Genomic DNA, 20,731 nt, shown 5'->3' on the forward strand with positions numbered 1-20,731 from the left:
CTCCTCTGCTCAACGCTTCACCTTTAACACAGAGGTGTGTTTCATTCAGATCTGGCGCACCTGGAGCAGCGCCAGCTGAGAGGCATCAGCTGATCAGTGGGCTGGAGATACAGACGCCCAGATCCAGAGCTCTCGAGCGCTCGGACCTGTGGGTTAAATGGAGCCTGAGTGCAGGTTGGTATCATTTTGGGGGAAGCTGTGTAGGGGCTCTCTGACATTTGTGTGGTCACTTCTGTTTTGTGTAGGGATGGGCGGATGAAGCCTCGTGAAGCATTGAGGCTTTCTTCCTATTTGTACCGAAAATGATTCGAAGCTTTGGGGCTTCACTTTGGAGAAAAACAGCGACATCTGGTGGCCGACTGGAGTCAAAGCAGCCCTTTAACAGTGTGACCAAAGCACTAGAACACCTCAATGTTTCAATCTCACATCTCTGCAGTAAAAGTCAATGAAAGCTGCGTGTTCATTCACGGATTTGAAGTTATATACAACCATTATCGATGTTGCTTTTGTTGTTTTTTACATTGTAATAAAACTAAATGCAGGTCAATAATATGAAACGACGTGTTCATGATGGGATTCGAACCTCTCCACACAGAACGGAAAAGATTATTCTGCATGTATGTAACCCACTATACTATGGACACATTTACAACTGAGTAGATTACTTCATATTTGTATCGCTCTAACCTTTTATGCCAACAGAGTTATAAATAGTATTTGTTCTTTATAGTTTATTTTAATGAGGTAAGATTTCATAGAAGTGGCATTGGAACGTGCTTATGAACTCACAATTATCGGTATCTCCTCTCTCAAACCCACATTGTTGATTGACACTGAGGCATCTTATGAAGCAGAGTTTGGTGCCAAAACATTCAAGCTGTCAAACGCGTCAAACCGATGAAACGCTTCGTGAAGCACTGGTGACGTCCGAAGCTTCGGACGTCATCAGTGCTTCAGTTGTCATTTGATACAAGCTCCGACACTTTGCGCCGACACACAGCGGTTCAGTAGACTGACACAAGCGTCGGAGCTCTGGTATTGTTTGCCCATCTCTAGTTTTGTGGCTAGACGGGGAGGTCGGTATTGTTTTTCCTTTTTGCTACAATAGGCAAGAAATACTTTGTGTTCTAGCTAGTGTGTGATTTGTTTTGGCCTTTGCGACCCTGAGGCCTTCCATTTTAGTTGATTTACCTTTTACCACCAGATGCTGTTCACTTAAAGACAAAGTCCATCCTCCTCTTTGTTAAACAGTTCAGCTTCAGTCCCAGTACCATGTCCTTCTCGATGGCCATGCACGCCAGTGAAGACAGTCGAGCCTCCCGTTTTAGGGCTGAAAATGTCCACTCGATATTAGGATCGTTGCTGCCCAACATGCCCATAACCCTGCGTGAGAAAGGCGTCCTCAGTAAATCCACCAGCAAGTCTGTTTCTCCTCCTTCAGCCATTGAGTGTTAAACTAGACCACGCAAAACCCTAAAAATGTCATAACTTGTTTCAACCTGAACTGTTCTTACTCTTACTGAGTTCTGCTAGCAGCTCGCTAGCTTTCTGTTGATTCCCGCTGGCCCACTGACCAATCACAGCGCATGTTAGTGCTGACGTACTTCCAGGCCCCCTCACAGGCGCTGGCACCTCAAAGAATACGCCCAGCATGTCAAACTAAAGATGTGATTGGCTGAAGACTATGACAATCACAACAACGTCCCCATGTACTTTAATCTGCAAAGGCCAGCGAGAAGGCCTCGGGCGAGAGTTCCTCCATTGAGGTGAAATCTGATTGATAAAAAGCTTTCCTTTAAAAGAAGCAGCGCTGCAGGCTGGAAGCAGAGCAACAGAGGAAGACCGGAGCTGTGCAATGAGGAAATGAGCTAATGGGGAACAAATTATTATAATACGTGTATTTGTGAAAAACAGTTAATTTAGGCTTCGCTGGCCCTGACGACCCACCACTGATGTATACTGTTAGTATATTTTGATATCGATATTGTGTACTTTTTGTTTCAACAGTATTTTTACTCTTCGGTATTGCTACTTTTACTGAAATAAATGTATTTCTTCCACCACTTGTTGTATGACTATACTTAATAATCAATAAATGAACGTTTCACAACCACAGTTTGGTTTTGTGGCGTTGAAACTTTCCATCGTGTTCCTGCACTTCACTGTTCTCTCTGTTGTAATCCAGTTCTGGTGATAATGTATATTCATAACGGTAATAATCCTGTTTTCCTTCACACAGTTTGCTCATGTTCACGCTCGTCTCGACCTCGCTTCCTGCCCGGAGCGTCGGTTTAAATGTTTGTAATGTGTTATAATTCCTGCTGTAATCCCCGCGGATGAACCCGACTGACGGAAAGTGATGATTCAGAGATACGGGTCAGTGGCTTCGTGGAGCGAGCAGCTTCAGGAGTCGGGTTTGAGGCATTTATTTGTCTGTATTCACCATACAAACCCTTTGATGCTTAGCTTTGTTCTTCTTTTTTGTTCTATTACCTGTATTCATAGTTTGATTACTGAACGGGCCTTTCGGGCTCAGACACATTTGGTAACAACCAGACTTGAAGAAATCCCAAAAGATCAAAACAACCAAAAGGAGACACAAAACGACTACAAAAGCACAAAACGACACAACTACAAATCTGAAAATGACTACAAAGACCCCCAAGTCAACTAGCAAGAGACACACAAACTGCAAAGAGATCAAACTACAAAGAGTCACAAAACAACTAAAAGATACGAAACAACTACAAAGAAACACACAAAACGTGCTGTCAATCAATCGGCTGTTTGGTTTTAAATGAATGAAACCGGCAAAAGAGACATTATTTACAAGCTGAGGCGCACCTCCACGCTTCGGCCAGCAGGGGGCTCTAAACCTCCATTCTTTACTTTCTAACCTAATCAAATCAACAGTGATGGACAGTAACTGTGTACATGTACTGTGATGTACTTGTACTTTACTTGAGTATTGTATTTATTTTCCACTACATCTCAGAAGTAAATATCTACTCTTTGCTGCACTGCGTTTGTTCAAAACACATGGTTACTTTTCTAAAGATTTTATTTAGAATTTTACAGAAATATTAAACAATGTTTTACCAAGTTAGTATTTATTAATACCAATCATAATATTTCAAAATAATAGTGTGAATAATGAAACTAATGATCATGATCACAATAATAATATATAATATGATCATTATTAAACTATTAAATATATGCAGTATATGATCTTGACCAACAACAATGTTAAAGTACCACATACTTATTGATATATCACCCATAAAGGTTCATTAATAGAATAACTCTTATTTCTTGATCATACTTTATGTATTTAGTTGTAATCTCATCTTTACTGCGATGTAAATCATTTCAATATTTATTTCACTATACTGTCAATCTATTTATCATGTTTTTTATTTGCGAAACCATTTCCTCACTTTTGAATGCATCAAATCTGCAGATAAAATGACTTTATCAGGGTTTGATCTTTGACTTTTCCTTTTCAGCAGGTGCAGATGAGGACTTTGAGCCGCCGCGTGTTTGGAGGCACGGTTTACTGCCGTGGGACAAAGAACTCTGTTTTACCCCCACGATACTTCCTCTTTCTGCTGGAACACAAACCTTTTAAGCACAATGCGGCATCACCTTGCCTTTGATTTAGAGACCAGCCAACTGGAATATTAAGATATATTATGACCATCTTTTCAAGAACCTTTAAATCACAAATGTCTTGAAATAACTTCAGAGGGACAAAGCAGGAACACAAACATTTTTTATTTAAATATACTGTGTTGAATTCAGTGGTTTGTATTCAGTGTACAAAATACATTTACTGTACTTTGTACACTGAATGCACTGTACTATTTTGAGGTCTTTTACAGTACTAGAGTATTTTATGCTACTTTATACTTATACTGTTGTTCCAATTCATTAATTTAACGTAAGCTCCATAATATTAAACTGTTGATCTACTGTGTACATTTATTGCTTTTGTGTTATACATTTTCATCTTTCTGTGATTCATGTCATTCTGGCTTTGACCCATTTGGTAAAAAAAAGACAATAAAGAAATCCCAAAAGATCAAAACAACCAAAAGGAGACACAAAACAACTACAAAGAGACATAAAACAACTACAAAGAGACACAAAACAACTACAAAGAGATACAAAACAACTACAAAGAGACACAAAACAACTACAAAGAGACATAAAACAACTACAAAGAGACACAAAACAACTACAACGAGACACAAAACACAAAACAAATACAAAGAGACATAAAACAACTACAAAGAGATACAAAACAACTACAAAGAGACACAAAACAACTACAAAGAGATACAAAACAACTACAAAGAGATACAAAACACAAAACAACTACAAAGAGACATAAAACAACTACAAAGAGATGCAAAACAACTACAAAGAGACACAAAACAACTACAAAGAGACATAAAACAACTTCAAAGAGATACAAAACACAAAACAACTACAAAGAGACATAAAACAACTACAAAGAGACATAAAACAAAACAACTACAAAGAGATACTAAACAACTACAAAGAGACATAAAACAACTACAAAGAGACATAAAACAACTACAAAGAGACACAAAACAACTACAAAGAGACATAAAACAACTACAAAGAGACATAAAACAACTACAAAGAGACATAAAACAAAACAACTACAAAGAGATACTAAACAACTACAAAGAGATACAAAACAACTACTAAGAGACATAAAACAAAACAACTACAAAGATATACAAAACAACTACAAAGAGATACAAAACAACTATGAAGGGATACAAAACAACTACAAAGAGACATAAAACAAAACAACTACAAAGAGATACAAAACAACTACAAAGAGACATAAAACAAAACAACTGCAAAGAGATACAAAACAACTACAAAGAGATACAAAACAACTATAAAGGGATACAAAACAACTACAAAGAGACATAAAACAAAACAACTACAAAGAGATACAAAACAACTACAAAGAGACATAAAACAAAACAACTACAAAGAGATACAAAACAACTACAAAGGGATGCAAAGCGATTGTAAAAATGGCCACAAAAAAACAAACCACATACATAAAATAACAAAACAATTGGAAAGTGACTACAAAGAGACACAAAAGCACAGAGTGACAAACAGAGACACACAAAGGTCTTTGTCCTGCTGGACACACTTCTGTGTTTCTGTGAAATTGAAGTTCATGAATCTATATTTCGACACCTTGAGATCAGGTGATGAAGCCTCGAGGAGAACACTTTTGCTTTTATCGCGACGTTGCCACACACACCGGTTGCACAACGCGGGGCGGACCGCCTGAACTTGACTCGTCGACCTTTGACCTGCTGATAATCCAGCTGTGGCTCCGCCCGTCACAACAGCGAGCAGACAGATGTGTGTGCAGCTGTGCGTTACGCAACCGCTCACCTTCAGCGGCTGCAGATATGATGCAAGGGACTCGCTCCCCTTTGGCACAATTCAGCTGCAGCCTTCACAGACAGCCCATTGTGCCGTTAGCTGCAGAGATAAGGAGCGTTTCTGAATGCGTGTTCAGGCAGAATGTGCATTTTGTAGAGTAATACATGATTTATCTGCAAGTTATTCACATTTTTATTAGTAATCTGCAGGTTATTTATATCTGGATTAATTCATCAATCCTTTGGTGTATAAAATGTCCATCACAGGTTCCCAAAGTCCAAGGTGACGTCTTCAAATGTTACGTTTTGGTCTGATCAAAAGTCCAAAACTCAAAGAGATTCAGTTAATTATTATAGAAGAAAAACCTGCAGTTATTCACATTTGGAACCTGAAAAAATATTTATGCATCTTTTGGTTAAAAAAAATACTTTTTGATTTGCTAATAGTAGTGGAAGAAGTACTTAGATTGTAGAAATATTCTGTTATTAAGTAATATATGAAGTACTTAAAGTAAAATGACTCATAATGCCGAATTTTAGAATAATATTTATGATATTATTGGATTCTAATTATTGATGGATTCATGTGTTCATCACTTTAATGCTGCATCTGGTAAAGATGGAGCTTGTTTCATTACTTTATATATGAAAAGCTTAATTTATAATACATATATATATATATATCATAATCTATCAGTTGATTATATTTATAATCTTAATCTGCAAAGTAACTAAATCTGTAAAATAAATGGAGTGGAGTAAAAACAGTAGAAAAAACCTGGATATTTAATCATAAACAATAAAATAATGAAAAAAAATGTAATTCCTATAAAATAACCACGTGTTAAAAGTCAGAGTCCAGAGTGTCTGGGGTGATACTGGCGACCAGACTGGAATCACTGGTGATATGACGTCAGGGCCAAGCCCCGCCCCCCTCCACCTCCATCACTGCACGCTCGAGGAAAAGCGAGGGCAGTGAGAGCGCGAGGAACCGGAAACCACCTGCGTGAACCTTCACAATTAAAGTTTGGACCGCTAACTATTTATCATTTCCATTTATGTATTAATTTGTTGTAATTTATTTGTCTTTAAATCCATAAAATGACAGAAAAAAAGCCAAAATATCGATGTGAATTTAATATATCTCAAAAGTAGGTCTTCAAATAGCTTGTTGAGAAGCTGTGACTATATTTAGCATTTGTATTATATACATGTTTTGTTTACAAAACAGTTTCCCATCATGTTTTTATTTATTCTTCTGCATCATTGGTTGCACATTGTTAGCTTTTAGTTTGGTTAATCTGTGTAGTTCATGATCACATGTGACCACAAAGTAACATTTACAGACAATCCCAAACTCAGGTTATCCTATGAACATAATATATTTTCAAAACACAAATGTCTGTAGTTATTCAATCACTCTCAACACATGCATACACATATATTTGTATGGAACCTATACGCAAACAAATATGCAAAATATAGAATAATTAACACTATGATTTTGTAGCTTTTAATCAGGGATAAAAATAAATTAAACTTGACAAAAAAGTGATAAGTAAGTAAGCTGCTGATATAATATTGTTGGCTGATGAAGGTGATGCATGAGGTTTCTGTTAAAGTTGAATGTTAAAACCATTATTACAACGTATTGACTTAAGCAGAGTTACATTTTTTACAGGATACTATTAGATTAAATATAATGTTATGTTTATGTTTTATTGTTTGGTTACATCTTTGTACTATCATTCTGTTTTCTTTGTTAATTAATATTATTCTATTCAATTTGTGTATATATTGTGCATTTTATATATTTTATTGCTCACCTGTATGTGTTAAAGTCTAATTAATAAAGTATCTATCTATCTATCTATCTATCTATCTATCTATCTATCTATCTATCTATCTATCTATCTATCTATCTATCTATCTATCTATATATACATGTGTGTGTGTGTGTGTGTGTGTGTGTGTGTGTGTGTGTGTGTGTGTGTGTGTGTGTACAAGGAATATGTTGGCGCAACAGTAGAAAAGTGCAATTATAAAAATGAAATTGTCCCATATCTGAGTCCTAGAATATTGTTAACCTGAAGCGTTTGCTGCGTCACGGCTTTTACTTTGAAAGTCCAAACCCGGAAGCGCATCTCTTCTTCTTCCGCCAGCTTGACGGCGGGGGAGGAGCGCGAGAGGCGGTGAGGAAGTGCCGCGTCCTCCCCGGACTCCAACCGGCGACCATCCCGCTCCTATCAGCGGGAGAAGATAAAGGAGCTCGCGCAGCGGCGACCGGCTGTCAGGCTTCAAAACCCCGTCAGAAGGCCGTTGCGGCGCGGTCACGTTCACCGGGAAAACGTGGAAGAAAAAGAGGATAAAAAAAAAGAAAATTTAAAAAAGAAAGAGAAAATGAACGCGAACGGGACGGAGCTCGCGGCCCCGCCGGCGGAGTACGACTTCGAGCGGCGCTTCGACGAAACGCGAGCCCTGGAGTGGATGCAGGAGAACTGGTATGTAGGCGAGAGAGCGTCCATTAAACACACATCATGAATAAAAGATGTCCGTCCTCCTCCACGGTGGGCCTAGAGGAGGAGGACGGTTACCCGCTTTAATTCAAACGTCCTTGAGGATGAAGACATGACATCATCTTCCTCCCATCGCTCACGTTACTGGGAGTTACACACATGTAACGTATAACACACACGTATAACGTGTAGATCACACACATGTAACGTATACAACACACGTATAACGTGTATAACACACACATGTCGCCATCTTGCAGCACAGTGCGTCCGTTGTTCTTTGTTCATTGTTATAAAACGCGTCCAGAGCAGAGGTCCGTCTCCCGGCAACAGAGACGGAGGACTGCCTTCTGTTCGTGTGCGAGGATACTGATGAAGAGTCAGGGGATGAAGATGTGAAGGGGCAGCTCACCTCCTCATCATCCTCCTCTTCCTCATTCTCTTCCTCATTCTCCTCCTCATTCTCCTCCTCCTGCTCCTCCTTCTCCTCTTCCTCATCCTCCTCATTCTCCTCTTCCTCCTCTTCAATCTCCTCATTCTCATTCTCTTCCTCATTCTCCTCCTAATTCTCCTCTTCCTCATTATCCTCTTCCTCCTCCTTCTCCTCATCCTCCTCCTTCTCCTCTTCCTCATCATCCTCCTTCTCCTCTTCCTCCTCTTCAATCTCCTCATTCTCATCCTCTTCCTCATTCCCCTCCTCCTCTTCATTCTCCTCCTCATTCTCCTCCTCTTCATTCTCCTCTTCATTCTCCTCCTCTTCATTCTCCTCCTCTTCATCCTCCTCCTCTTCATCCTCATCTTCCTCATTCTCCTCCTCCTCCTCATTCTCCTCCTCATTCTTCTCCTCATTCTCCTCCTCCTCATTCTCCTCCTCTTCATCCTCCTCCTCTTCATCCTCCTCCTCATTCTCCTCCTCCTCTTCATCCTCCTCCTCTTCATTCTCCTCCTCTTCATTCTCCTCCTCTTCATTCTCCTCCTCCTCTTCATTCTCCTCTTCCTCTTCATTCTCCTCCTCTTCATCCTCCTCCTTCTCATTCTCCTCCTCCTCTTCATTCTCCTCCTTCTCTTTATTCTCCTTCTCCTCTTCTTTCTCCTCCTCCTCTTCATCCTCCTCCTCATTCTCCTCCTCCTCATTCTCCTTCTCCTCTTCTTTCTCCTCCTCCTCTTCATTCTCCTCCTCTTCATCCTCCTCCTCCTCATTCTCCTCCTCCTCTTCATTCTCCTCCTCTTCATTCTCCTCTTCTTCATTCTCCTCCTCTTCTTCATTCTCCTCCTCCTCTTCCTCCTCCTCATTCTCCTCTTCCTTCTCCTCATTCTCCTCCTCATTCTCCTCTTCCTCCTCTTCTTCATCCTCCTCCTCCTCATTCTCCTCTTCCTCCTCCTCCTTTTTTAGTAAATCTGTAATTCATGAATAAATTATCACGTGATCACAAAGTAACATTTACAGACAAACTGTTTATTTTTATATGAACATAATATATTTACAAAACACAAATGTCTGAAGCTCCTCAATCACCACAAGCAGAAAAATATCTTTGTATGGAAGGTTGTATATGTTTATCCCGCGTTGCGTCGTCGGCTCTGGCTACTTCCTGAAACGGCTGCAATGCAAAGAGTAAGTCAGATAAAAACACACGCTTACGTTTATTTATTCTTATCGTCAATACAAACCGACGCAACGAACACGACCGCCGTGACTTCGCCCGCCGTGACTTCGCCCGCCGTGACTTCGCCCGCCGTGACTTCGCCCAATAGGAGCGCAGGAATGTAAATGCACGACGTCGTTGGGGAAATGGAGGAAAGGTCACAGTAAAAAAAATGGCGTCGCCTGAACCCGACATCAGACTGAGTGATTTAATCGAAAGAAAGACAATCCAGAATGTAATGAAAGTTCTAATATACCTTTTTAAATATCAGTTTGTAGCTTTAAGGGTCCCCCCCCACCCCCATAGTATTAACTGGGTCAAGCAGCATCCTCTAATATCTGGATTAGTCATCTGGTTTATTCCACACGGCCTCACAGATGTGATAATAAAATAAAGTAAATAAGATCAGGTACGGCTGTTCCTCCTCCGTTATCTCTGTCAGGAGTTGACCTTCGCCGCTCCGGCGTCGTCCTCCCTGCCGCCGCCGGGTAATCACAAACACACGGTTTGTTTGGTTGTGTTGATACGAGCAGAGATCACATGACTCATCGCTCACCGCTCGGCGAAATGGTCATCGCCGCCACGTCTAATCCTGCGCTGTGCTTATGAAGGATAAGCAGCAGGCTGGAGGCTGGAGGACGTTCCAGACGTACTGTGTGTGTGTGTGTGTGTGTGTGTGTGTGTGTGTGTGTGTGTGTGTGTGTGTGTGTGTGTGATGTTTTGCTCTTATATGACGTCGTCTGGTCCGCTCGCCTCACCGTGTCGTCTCTTATGTAACCGCTCCACATCGCTTCTTCCTCCTTTGTAACCGGATTAGAGGTCTAGACGGTCTAATACTGGTTTAACTTAGTCTAATACTGGTTTAACTTAGTCTATTACTGGTTTAACTTAGTCTAATACTGGTTTAACTTAGTCTATTACTGGTTTAACTTAGTCTAATACTGGTTTAACTTAGTCTAATACTGGTTTATCTTAGTCTAATACTGGTTTAACTTAGTGTAATACTGGTTTATCTTAGTCTAATACTGGTTTAATTTAGTCTAATACTGGTTTATCTTAGTCTAATACTGGTTTAACTTAGTCTAATACTGGTTTAACTTAGTGTAATACTGGTTTATCTTAGTCTAATACTGGTTTATCTTAGTCTAATACTGGTTTAACTTAGTGTAATACTGGTTTATCTTAGTCTAATACTGGTTTAATTTAGTCTAATACTGGTTTAACTTAGTCTAATACTGGTTTAACTTAGTCTAATACTGGTTTAACTTAGTGTAATACTGGTTTATCTTAGTCTAATACTGGTTTATCTTAGTCTAATACTGGTTTAACTTAGTGTAATACTGGTTTATCTTAGTCTAATACTGGTTTAATTTAGTCTAATACTGGTTTAACTTAGTCTAATACTGGTTTAACTTAGTGTAATACTGGTTTATCTTAGTCTAATACTGGTTTAATTTAGTCTAATACTGGTTCAACTTAGTCTAATACTGGTTTAACTTAGTCTAATACTGGTTTATCTTAGTCTAATACTGGTTTATCTTAGTCTAATACTGGTTTAACTTAGTCTAATACTGGTTTATCTTAGTCTAATACTGGTTTAACTTAGTCTAATACTGGTTTAACTCAGTCTATTACTGGTTTAACTTAGTCTATTACTGGTTTAACTTAGTCTATTACTGGTTTATCTTAGTCCATTACTGGTGTAACTTAGTCCAATACTGGTTTAACTCTGTCTATTTCTGGTTTAACTCAGTCTATTACTGGTTTAACTCAGTCTATTACTGGTTTAAGACTGAGTTAAACATGTATTAGACAGTCTACTATTGGCTTAACTCAGTCTAATACTGGTTTTAGACAGTCTAATACTGGTTTAAGGTGGTCTAATACTGGTTTGAGGTGGTCTGATACTGGTTTAAGGTGGTCTAATATTGGTTTAAGGTGGTGTAATACTGGTTTAAGGCCGTCTAATACTATAGCCATAATTATTTTGGGGATCATTGAAAATAAAACACTTAACCCTATCGTATTCTATTTAGCAACAGCGTCAGTATTACTTATTTTCCACGTAATAATTGTTTATTATTTATTTACATCATTTTGTTCTGTTTAATAACCCCACAGGAGCAAGGCCTTCATGTTCTGTTTAATAACCCCACAGGAGCAAGGCCTTCATGTTCTGTTTAATAACCCCACAGGAGCAAGGCCTTCATGTTCTGCGGCCTGTACGCTGCCTTCGTGTTCGGCGGTCAGCACTTCATGAGGCAGCGGCCGAAGCTCAACCTGCGGCGCCCGCTGGTGCTGTGGTCGCTCAGCCTCGCCATCTTCAGGTGAGTTGCGGCTAAAGTTTGAGGCTTCTGGACGTTTGAAATCTGGTGTTTTGTGTTTACGCTTTGAAACGCGGCTCCAGACGGAGACCTTCCCGTTCGTTCAAGGCCGATAAAAGGAAAGTATTGAAGAGTTGAACTGCTCTTTATGTTGTGCGCTTCAGAGGAGCCGGAATAGAGTGTGTAGTGTCCAACAAGGTCATCTGACAACGTCTGTTTAAGAGGAGGAGGGCAGAATATAATGTTTTTTTTTTTTTTTTTTAGAGGATCTGGTTTCGTAGAATAAAGTGCTTTTGATGAAATAATCATAATTTGAACCTTCGGTTTGGTCGCTTTTCCTTACGGAAGCGTTTGTCACACGTGATGTGTTCAAGGACAGTCAGAGAGATGACAATCGGATGATTACGTCTGCTTTTACAGCGTCTGGCTGTGATGCATTGTGAGATATTTTTGCAATAAGAAACTTTTCAGAGGGTTCGGATCTCGGTCCCTCGAGCTCGCTAAGCCCTGAATGTACAAACATTACAAGGTCACAAATACGAAGAGTTTCAAGGTCATTCAACTGAAAGTCACACATTCAACAACCAGTTTTCAGGATGCTAGAGTTGGAGTTGTTAACCGTGCTCTGATGTGTCTCCTGCAGCATCATAGGAGCTCTGAGGACCGGCTCCTACATGCTGCACATCCTCACCACCAACGGCTTCCGGCAGTCGGTGTGTGACAACAGCTTCTACAGCGCCCCCGTCAGCAAGTTCTGGGCCTACGCCTTCGTCCTCAGCAAGGCGCCCGAGCTGGGTAAGGCTTCTGTGGGAGGTCTGGGTTCAAACTGGGATGAATTGGTGGAAAAATATATATATTTTGGTCGTTTTAACAGATTTTAAATGACTATATTTCAGTGTCAAACGGGTTTTAATTGTATGTTGACATGGAGGAATTTAAATGGTTGTATGTAACGGTCTAAATATTCTCAAACTACAAATCTGACCAGAAATTGAAAGCAAGCTTTCAGCCTGTTGCTGTTGTTGTTTGTCTTAAAAAGTAACTGAAAGCTGCTGTAAAACCCGTTGCGCCCGATCTTAAAGTGATGGTTTCCTCTGTCTCTCCTCCCCTTAAAATGATGGTTTCCTCTGTCTCTCCTCCCCTTAAAGCGATGGTTTCCTCTGTCTCTCCTCCCCTTAAAGCGATGGTTTCCTCTGTCTCTCCTCTTAAAGTGATGGTTTCCTCTGTCTCTCCTCCCCTTAAAGCGATGGTTTCCTCTGTCTCTCCTCTTAAAGTGATGGTTTCCTCTGTCTCTCCTCTTAAAGTGATGGTTTCCTCTGTCTCTCCTCTTAAAGTGATGGTTTCCTCTGTCTCTCCTCCCCTTAAAGCGATGGTTTCCTCTGTCTCTCCTCCCCTTAAAGTGATGGTTTCCTCTGTCTCTCCTCCCCTTAAAGTGATGGTTTCCTCTGTCTCTCCTCCCCTTAAAGCGATGGTTTCCTCTGTCTCTCCTCCCCTTAAAGTGATGGTTTCCTCTGTCTCTCCTCCCCTTAAAGTGATGGTTTCCTCTGTCTCTCCTTCTCTTAAAGTGATGGTTTCCTCTGTCTCTCCTCCTCTTAAAGTGATGGTTTCCTCTGTCTCTCCTCCCCTTAAAGCGATGGTTTCCTCTGTCTCTCCTCCTCTTAAAGTGATGGTTTCCTCTGTCTCTCCTCCTTTTAAAGCGATGGTTTCCTCTGTCTCTCCTCCTTTTAAAGCGATGGTTTCCTCTGTCTCTCCTCCCCTTAAAGTGATGGTTTCCTCTGTCTCTCCTCCCCTTAAAGTGATGGTTTCCTCTGTCTCTCCTCCTCTTTAAGTGATGGTTTCCTCTGTCTCTCCTCCTTTTAAAGCGATGGTTTCCTCTGTCTCTCCTCCCCTTAAAGCGATGGTTTCCTCTGTCTCTCCTCCCCTTAAAGCGATGGTTTCCTCTGTCTCTCCTCCTCTTAAAGTGATGGTTTCCTCTGTCTCTCCTCTTAAAGCGATGGTTTCCTCTGTCTCTCCTCCTCTTAAAGCGATGGTTTCCTCTGTCTCTCCTCCCCTTAAAGTGATGGTTTCCTCTGTCTCTCCTCCTCTTAAAGCGATGGTTTCCTCTGTCTCTCCTCCTCTTAAAGCGATGGTTTCCTCTGTCTCTCCTCCTTTTAAAGCGATGGTTTCCTCTGTCTCTCCTCCCCTTAAAGCGATGGTTTCCTCTGTCTCTCCTCCTCTTAAAGCGATGGTTTCCTCTGTCTCTCCTCCCCTTAAAGTGATGGTTTCCTCTGTCTCTCCTCCCCCAGGCGACACGGTGTTCATCGTCCTCCGGAAGCAGCGCCTCATCTTCCTGCACTGGTACCACCACATCACCGTGCTGCTGTACTCCTGGTACTCCTACAAGGACCAGGTGGCGGGCGGCGGCTGGTTCATGACCATGAACTACGTGGTGCACTCGCTCATGTACACGTACTACGCGGCGCGGGCGGCCGGCCTGCGGGTGCCCCGGCCCTGCGCCATGATCATCACGGCCACCCAGATCCTGCAGATGGTGATGGGCCTGGCGGTGCTGGGCCTGGTGTACCGCTGGATGCACGAGGTGCGCTGCCCGTCCTACGTGGACAACATCGCGTGGGGCTCCCTCATGTACCTCAGCTACCTGGTCCTCTTCGCCTGGTTCTTCTACAAATCCTACCTGGGAGGCTCGTCGACCGAGCACAAAGGGGCCAAGGCCGAGTAGTCGTTGAAGTGTGCCGTACGTAGAACGCGTGAGCCGAAGCTCCGCCTCTTTTTTTTTTTTTACTGTAGCTCGACCGCGGTGATACGTTTACGGATTTAGAGCAACGAGGAGACCGGTTAGTAGTTTGGATGCTCATTTAAAGGCGCAGTGTGGAGCGGTTCAGTGGGTCTATTGGCAGAAGCGGAAGATAACATTCATAAATATGTTTTCATTCGCGTTTAATCACCGGAAACGAAGAACCGTTGTTTTTTTCGTTAGCTTTGGATGAACACGTCGGGATCAGGAGGCGGAGTCCGCCGCGTTGCACCGCCATGTTTTTTGCTACGGTAGCCCAGAACGGACAAACCAAACTCTGACTCACCCGCTTGGCTTCCGTTGCTCCATATGTTATGAAGTTGATTATTCAGTTGGTTGCAATCTGCAAACGAACCACTAGGTGTCAGCAAACCCTCGACGCTGTGCCTTTAAGAAGGTGAAAAGAGGATGAACGCGTTTGTTTAGTCCTCACTGCATTTATATTATCGCCTCGTGACTTAGACTCTCGACCAGTAAACACAAAACACGCGAGGGCCACATGTTTGTTTGTCGTAACGAAAAAGTGATCATCCTAAAAAAAGCTCTGAAGTAGAAAAAAAACCGGAAAAAAACGAATAGTTCAACATGTTGGGGAAAAAGGAAGATCGATGCAAAGCATTGCTTTTGAGTCGGGACGTGTGTAGCTTAGCATAAAGACGTGAAGCGGGAGGAAACCAGTTTTATTCTAAAGTGGAAAAAAAGTTTCTCTAAACGAGACTAATCCCAATTAACGTCAGCGCTAGTTAGCTATTAGCTGTTAGCTGATGGTAGCACATTCACTCTAAACAACAAAGCTAGCGGCCAAACAACAGAGTAAGCGGCTAACGGCGGTTGCATTGAGTGACATTATGATGTGTTTAAGCTCTACTTAGTAAATATGAGTATTGAGCGATGTGTTCAAATGTAATCTTGTAAAATTAAGTTTATAATTTAGAAAAAGTAAGTAGTAGAGATTAATTGTTTAGTTTGAGTTTTTTTATCGAGAATCATGGAATTTAATTCCTAAAGTTCTGGTATCGTTGCAGCCAGAGCACAGAGACGACGCTACCAAAGCTGTTGCAGGTCTTGGTGGTGCAACAACAACAACAACAACAACAACAACAACAACAACAACAACAACAACAAGACTTCAGGAAGATAAAACTCCCCTAAAATCAAAAACTGTGTTTTTAATATTTATTATGTGCGAATAAAACCAATTCGATAAAACCCGTTAATTAACGAGCGGCGCTAGCTGTTTCCCCCCGCTTCCAGTCTTTATGCTAAGCTAAGCTAACAACGCTCAGACACAAAACAAAACAAATTAGAATTTAGTTTAACAAAAGGGAACAAAGACTTCACAATGCACTGAATGAAAGAAGGGTGTTTTTATAATAATACACACACACACACACACACACACACACACACACACACACTTTACGTGGCATTTTAATCATGTCGGTCAAACCTGCTCATGAACTGCAAACTCTTCGTCTTTCTGTCTTCCGCGTGGTGACAGGAAGCCGACGCCCACTTTTTCAAAACGAGGAACACTTGGCGATCGGTTCTCCACGTTCTCCACGTGCGCTCTCGCCACACGTGCACTTTGACAGACGATCTGAACACATTCCTCAGCCCAAAAGCCGTCCAGGCTGCGTAACGCGTCGCTTAGAGAGAGAGTCCTGCCGCTCGTCCTTTTTGTTTCTTTTGTTTAAAACAAACAACAACAAGATGTTTACACTCTGTGCACACTTTGCCTGTATTTTAGTTTGAAGCACTTTAAGGAACTCTTCACCCACAAAATGACCTTTTGCTCAACCGTCACGACCTTGAACTCTTGAGGAGCGCTTGTTTCGTTTTAATGTGTTCAAGCATTCGAGCTCAGCGTTCGATAAATAAAACTTAAAATACGTTTATGTTGTGACACAGACTTTAAGATAAAAGATAATGTATAAAAATAAGAACACTCTAATTCAAATTGTGTTTCTACTCTTAAAGAGTTGATAAAATAACGTGACACAAAGTTGAGTTTATATTGATTACAAATGTGCGATAACTTAATTTTACCATTAAAAGTATTGATTCTGGCTCGAACTACGAGTTGAAGTGGGTTTACATCCGTCTGGCTGTGGGGAAGCAAAATAAAACCAGTTCAACCATTGAGGGGTTGTGTGTTTGAAGGATTTAAAAGGATTTTAAGTGTCCAGTGTTTCACCGGGGGGGAAAGTACATGACTTTATGTAGCGGTTAATATTTCTTTAATCCTCCTGTAAACCCAAAACATCGACCTCTACTTGGAAACCACTGATTTTAAGATTTATGCATTCTTCTTTTTGCAAATGCAAGTTAATGTGTGTAAAGTTGTGTTTTTATACACACTCTGGAAGCTTTAGCGTCATCCTCCTGTACTTTAAACTTTTGTTTGTGCCATTTGTTTTTATCCTTGTGTGCCATAATCCAGATTATTCCACCCGACCAAACATGCTATTATTCATCATTACGGATCTATAATACGATTTAAATTGGACTTTATAGATGAAAAGCTTTGTAGAGGTTAAACGAGGACGCCGATGTGTTTGTAAATAATGAGAATCTATTTATTTTCTATACATGTTCCTCCAGCAGTTCACTCAGTAGAAGTTGCATAACTTTCATTAGGATTCTTTCTCTCGTCTTTCCAGCCAAATGTTTTGTACGTTGGTCTGAAGAAGCTTGTCGTGAACGTTTCCGCCTCTTCAGCCAAACCAGAGGGTTTCAGTTCTGTTTCTATTCCCTGTTCGGGGAAACCGGAGTATGGAAGACCGTCACCGCGGTGAAAGAAACTAATGAGATGGAAATGTTGCTGTGATAATAAAGAAATTCATAATTATGAGATAAAAAGAACAACACAAAAAACAGCGGTACTGAAGCACATGCACACTTTCTATCTCATAATTATGACTTTCTAACTCATAATATTGACTTTCTAACTCATAATTATGACTTTCTAACTCATAATTATGACTTTCTAACTCATAATTATGACTTTCTATCTCATAATATTGACTTTCTATCTCATAATTATGACTTTCTAACTCATAATTATGACTTACCATGGGGATATTTTTTATTATCACCACAACATTTTCATCTTATTTTTTTATTCTATTGGCGGTAATGAGCTTCCATAGTAGCTCATTAAATAAAGAATCTAGGTTGTTTTTTGGGGCTTGAACACATGAAGTTCTGCCGTTTTTTGGGGAGGAGCTGACGTTCACAAGCACATAAAAAAGAAGAAGAAGGGACTTTGTTTTATTTTTATTGTCCTGCTTTAGCCTCCGTTTGTGACGTCTTAATCTAAAGGGTCATTCCACCACTTTTTAATCCATAAGTATTCAATTGTTCCGGCCACAAGCGCACCTTTTTGGAGATCCTGCGATCACGCGTGTGACGTGCTGAAACATCTGGACCTGCAACATGAAGTGCTTCAGTACACCAGTACTTCTGAACCTGTAGTTTTACTGTGAAGCAGCTGCGGGATCAAGCGGGTCCGAACCCGTTGGAAAACCTTTTTAATACAAACTTGAAGTCATTACGAGGTTCATGTTCGTGCCAAACGATGCTCCAGTTAATTTAGTTTAGTGACGTGTTGTTCTGTGAATTCAGAGGTTCGCTCTCGAAGGAGAAGAATAAACATTCAAAGGGCTTTTGAATGTTGTTTCAATAAATACGTCACAATAATGGTTTTAAAATGTCTCCGTTCTTTGTTCTTTCTCTGCGGCTGAGAGAAGAGAAGAGTTCAAGTCTCAGACAGCGTCAAGAACCAGAAGAAAGAAAGAACCAGCGTCTGTTAAGATGATTTAAAACAATCGTTTCAGAGTAAAATGTCGGAGACAAACTATGTTTGAACATGAATGTTTTTTTTTTTTTAGGTTTCAAGTCAAATTGCAAATCAAAACTTAGTTTTTTTGAGAAATAATAATCAATAATGTGGACATAAAGACTAAGTAGGAAATAATGTACAACACTTTACTGTAAAGCATCCATTAAAACTACTTCACCAACACTGCTGCTGTATTACGATATTCAAAATACCATGAAAATACCACAATATTGGAATTATATACATATATAATATATATACACATATATTTGTTTATATATATATATATATATACATTATTTATATATATAATATACGTATCCATATTTTATATATAAAATATGGATACGTATATTATGTATATAACATAAATATATAAAATATGTATATATATATATATATGATTACTTTTATTGCTGATACCTTTAAGTACATTTTGTTGCTAATACTTCTGTACTTTTCATTTAGAATCCAGGATTTTTACTTGTATCAGTTTTATATTTTGTTATATTGCTACTTTAACTTTATCTAAATTATTTGAATACTTCCACTGCATTTTATTCATATTTTATTTGTAGCTGAGGGCCTTTTTTGTCACATAAATCTTTTTTTTTTTGTCGTTTTTTGCATAAATGTGGGAAGCGTTGCATCATTGTTCCAGTAAATCACAGCGAAACCCTGATGACATCATGACTCCTGATGACATCATCACCCCTGATGACATCATGACTCCTGATGACATCATGACTCCTGATGACATCATAACCCCTGATGACATCATGACTCCTGATGACATCATAACCCCTGATGACATCAGGACTCCTGAGCGTCGGTGACAAGATGTTCCTCAGAGAGCTCAAAAGATATTAAAACGTGCTCCCATTCTTCCTTCTATATAGATTGTGTGTTTTTTATCACTCAGCTAAAATGTGACGACGACTCTACGTGGAGCCTTGAGAGCAGACGGCCCGTCTCTGATAAGTCCAGACCTTGAGTCCAGTCACAGCACTTTGTTATGACCCCTGCTGGGTTCCTGTCGCTGTGGGAGGAGGACACGAGGATTTGGGTCAGTACCACTTTAGTCCACAGAGGGCGCCAGAAACAACACTACATGAAAAGTTCTTCTTCTGATCCTGAAGAAACTTTTGTTAGACGACTTCAATAAAGTGACGAAAACAGATTATATAATAATAAAAATAACCAAGATTAGAAGTCCAATTTGTGGCCATTTGGGATTCTTAATCCTGGGAAAAAAAAAATAAGATGTATGAATGTGAAGAAAAAAAAGTGAAATCAAATTATTAAAAGATTTAAATTAGTTAACGTCTCTTTTTGTGTGCATTACATTAAAGACATTGCTGACGTTTACTCAAGTAAAAGATCTTAAAACGTCTTCCAGCAGTAAACCTCACGCGCAGGTCAGCCTCTCCAGGTGACGTCAAGCCGGTGGCGCCCTCTGGTGGCGGAGGCCGGTCACGTCTCGTGTTTCCTGTGGCGTCAGAGTGTAAATGTCCCTGCAGTAAAAACACTAACACGTTAATTGAAGGCAGCTGTGGGACCGTCACAGTGACGCTGCGTTCAAGTGCTGTCGGGCAAAACAGAACGCAGGCCTCCATCAAGTGATGAGAAATAATAGCGGATGTAATGAATGCGTTTGTTTGTTGTTGTAACTTTTAAGTGTTTAAATTTGCTCTTTTCTAAATTAAATAAACACACACACACACACACACACACACACACACACACACACACACACACACACACACACACACACACACACACACCTGTAAAAGACTTTTCAGAAATAGAAACAGCCTTTATTTGTTTATGTTTCTCCGTCTTTCTGCTTTATTTTAATACAATTTGGAGGTACTTCTACTTTACTTGAGTATTTCTTATTGACGCTACTTTCTACTTCCGTTTCACTACATTGATTTCAGAGGGAAATATTGTACTTTTTACTTGTAGAAGATTAAACCAGTGACCCCTGACCTTTTACTTCCAAAGCCATTCAAAAGATGAAATATATATATATTAAATAAATAAGCAGAGTTGGTTAAATAGATAAGCAGAGCTTTGTTTTTCATCTTTTATTATCATCATATCCACTTTCCAGGAAAAGAAAAAAACACCACTAGTGACTCATCTAAAACCCGGAAG

General features: G+C 40.2%; 1 protein-coding gene across 1 annotated transcript; it reads left to right on the forward strand.

The window, feature by feature from the left end:
- Positions 1–7,642: 7,642 nt before the first annotated feature.
- Positions 7,643–14,652, forward strand: LOC306750091 (very long chain fatty acid elongase 6-like; the record flags this gene model as incomplete). Its single annotated transcript, XM_079233482.1, has 4 exons — positions 7,643–7,948; positions 11,805–11,936; positions 12,577–12,728; positions 14,219–14,652. The coding sequence occupies exons 1-4, from the start codon at positions 7,848–7,850 to the stop codon at positions 14,650–14,652; spliced, it is 819 nt and encodes a 272-aa protein (XP_079089608.1). The 5' UTR covers positions 7,643–7,847.
- Between the last annotated feature and the right edge of the window lie 6,079 nt (positions 14,653–20,731).

The sequence above is a fragment of the Taurulus bubalis genome (assembly GCF_910589615.1).
Source record: "Taurulus bubalis genome assembly, chromosome: 2".
Lineage (NCBI taxonomy): Eukaryota > Metazoa > Chordata > Actinopteri > Perciformes > Cottidae > Taurulus > Taurulus bubalis.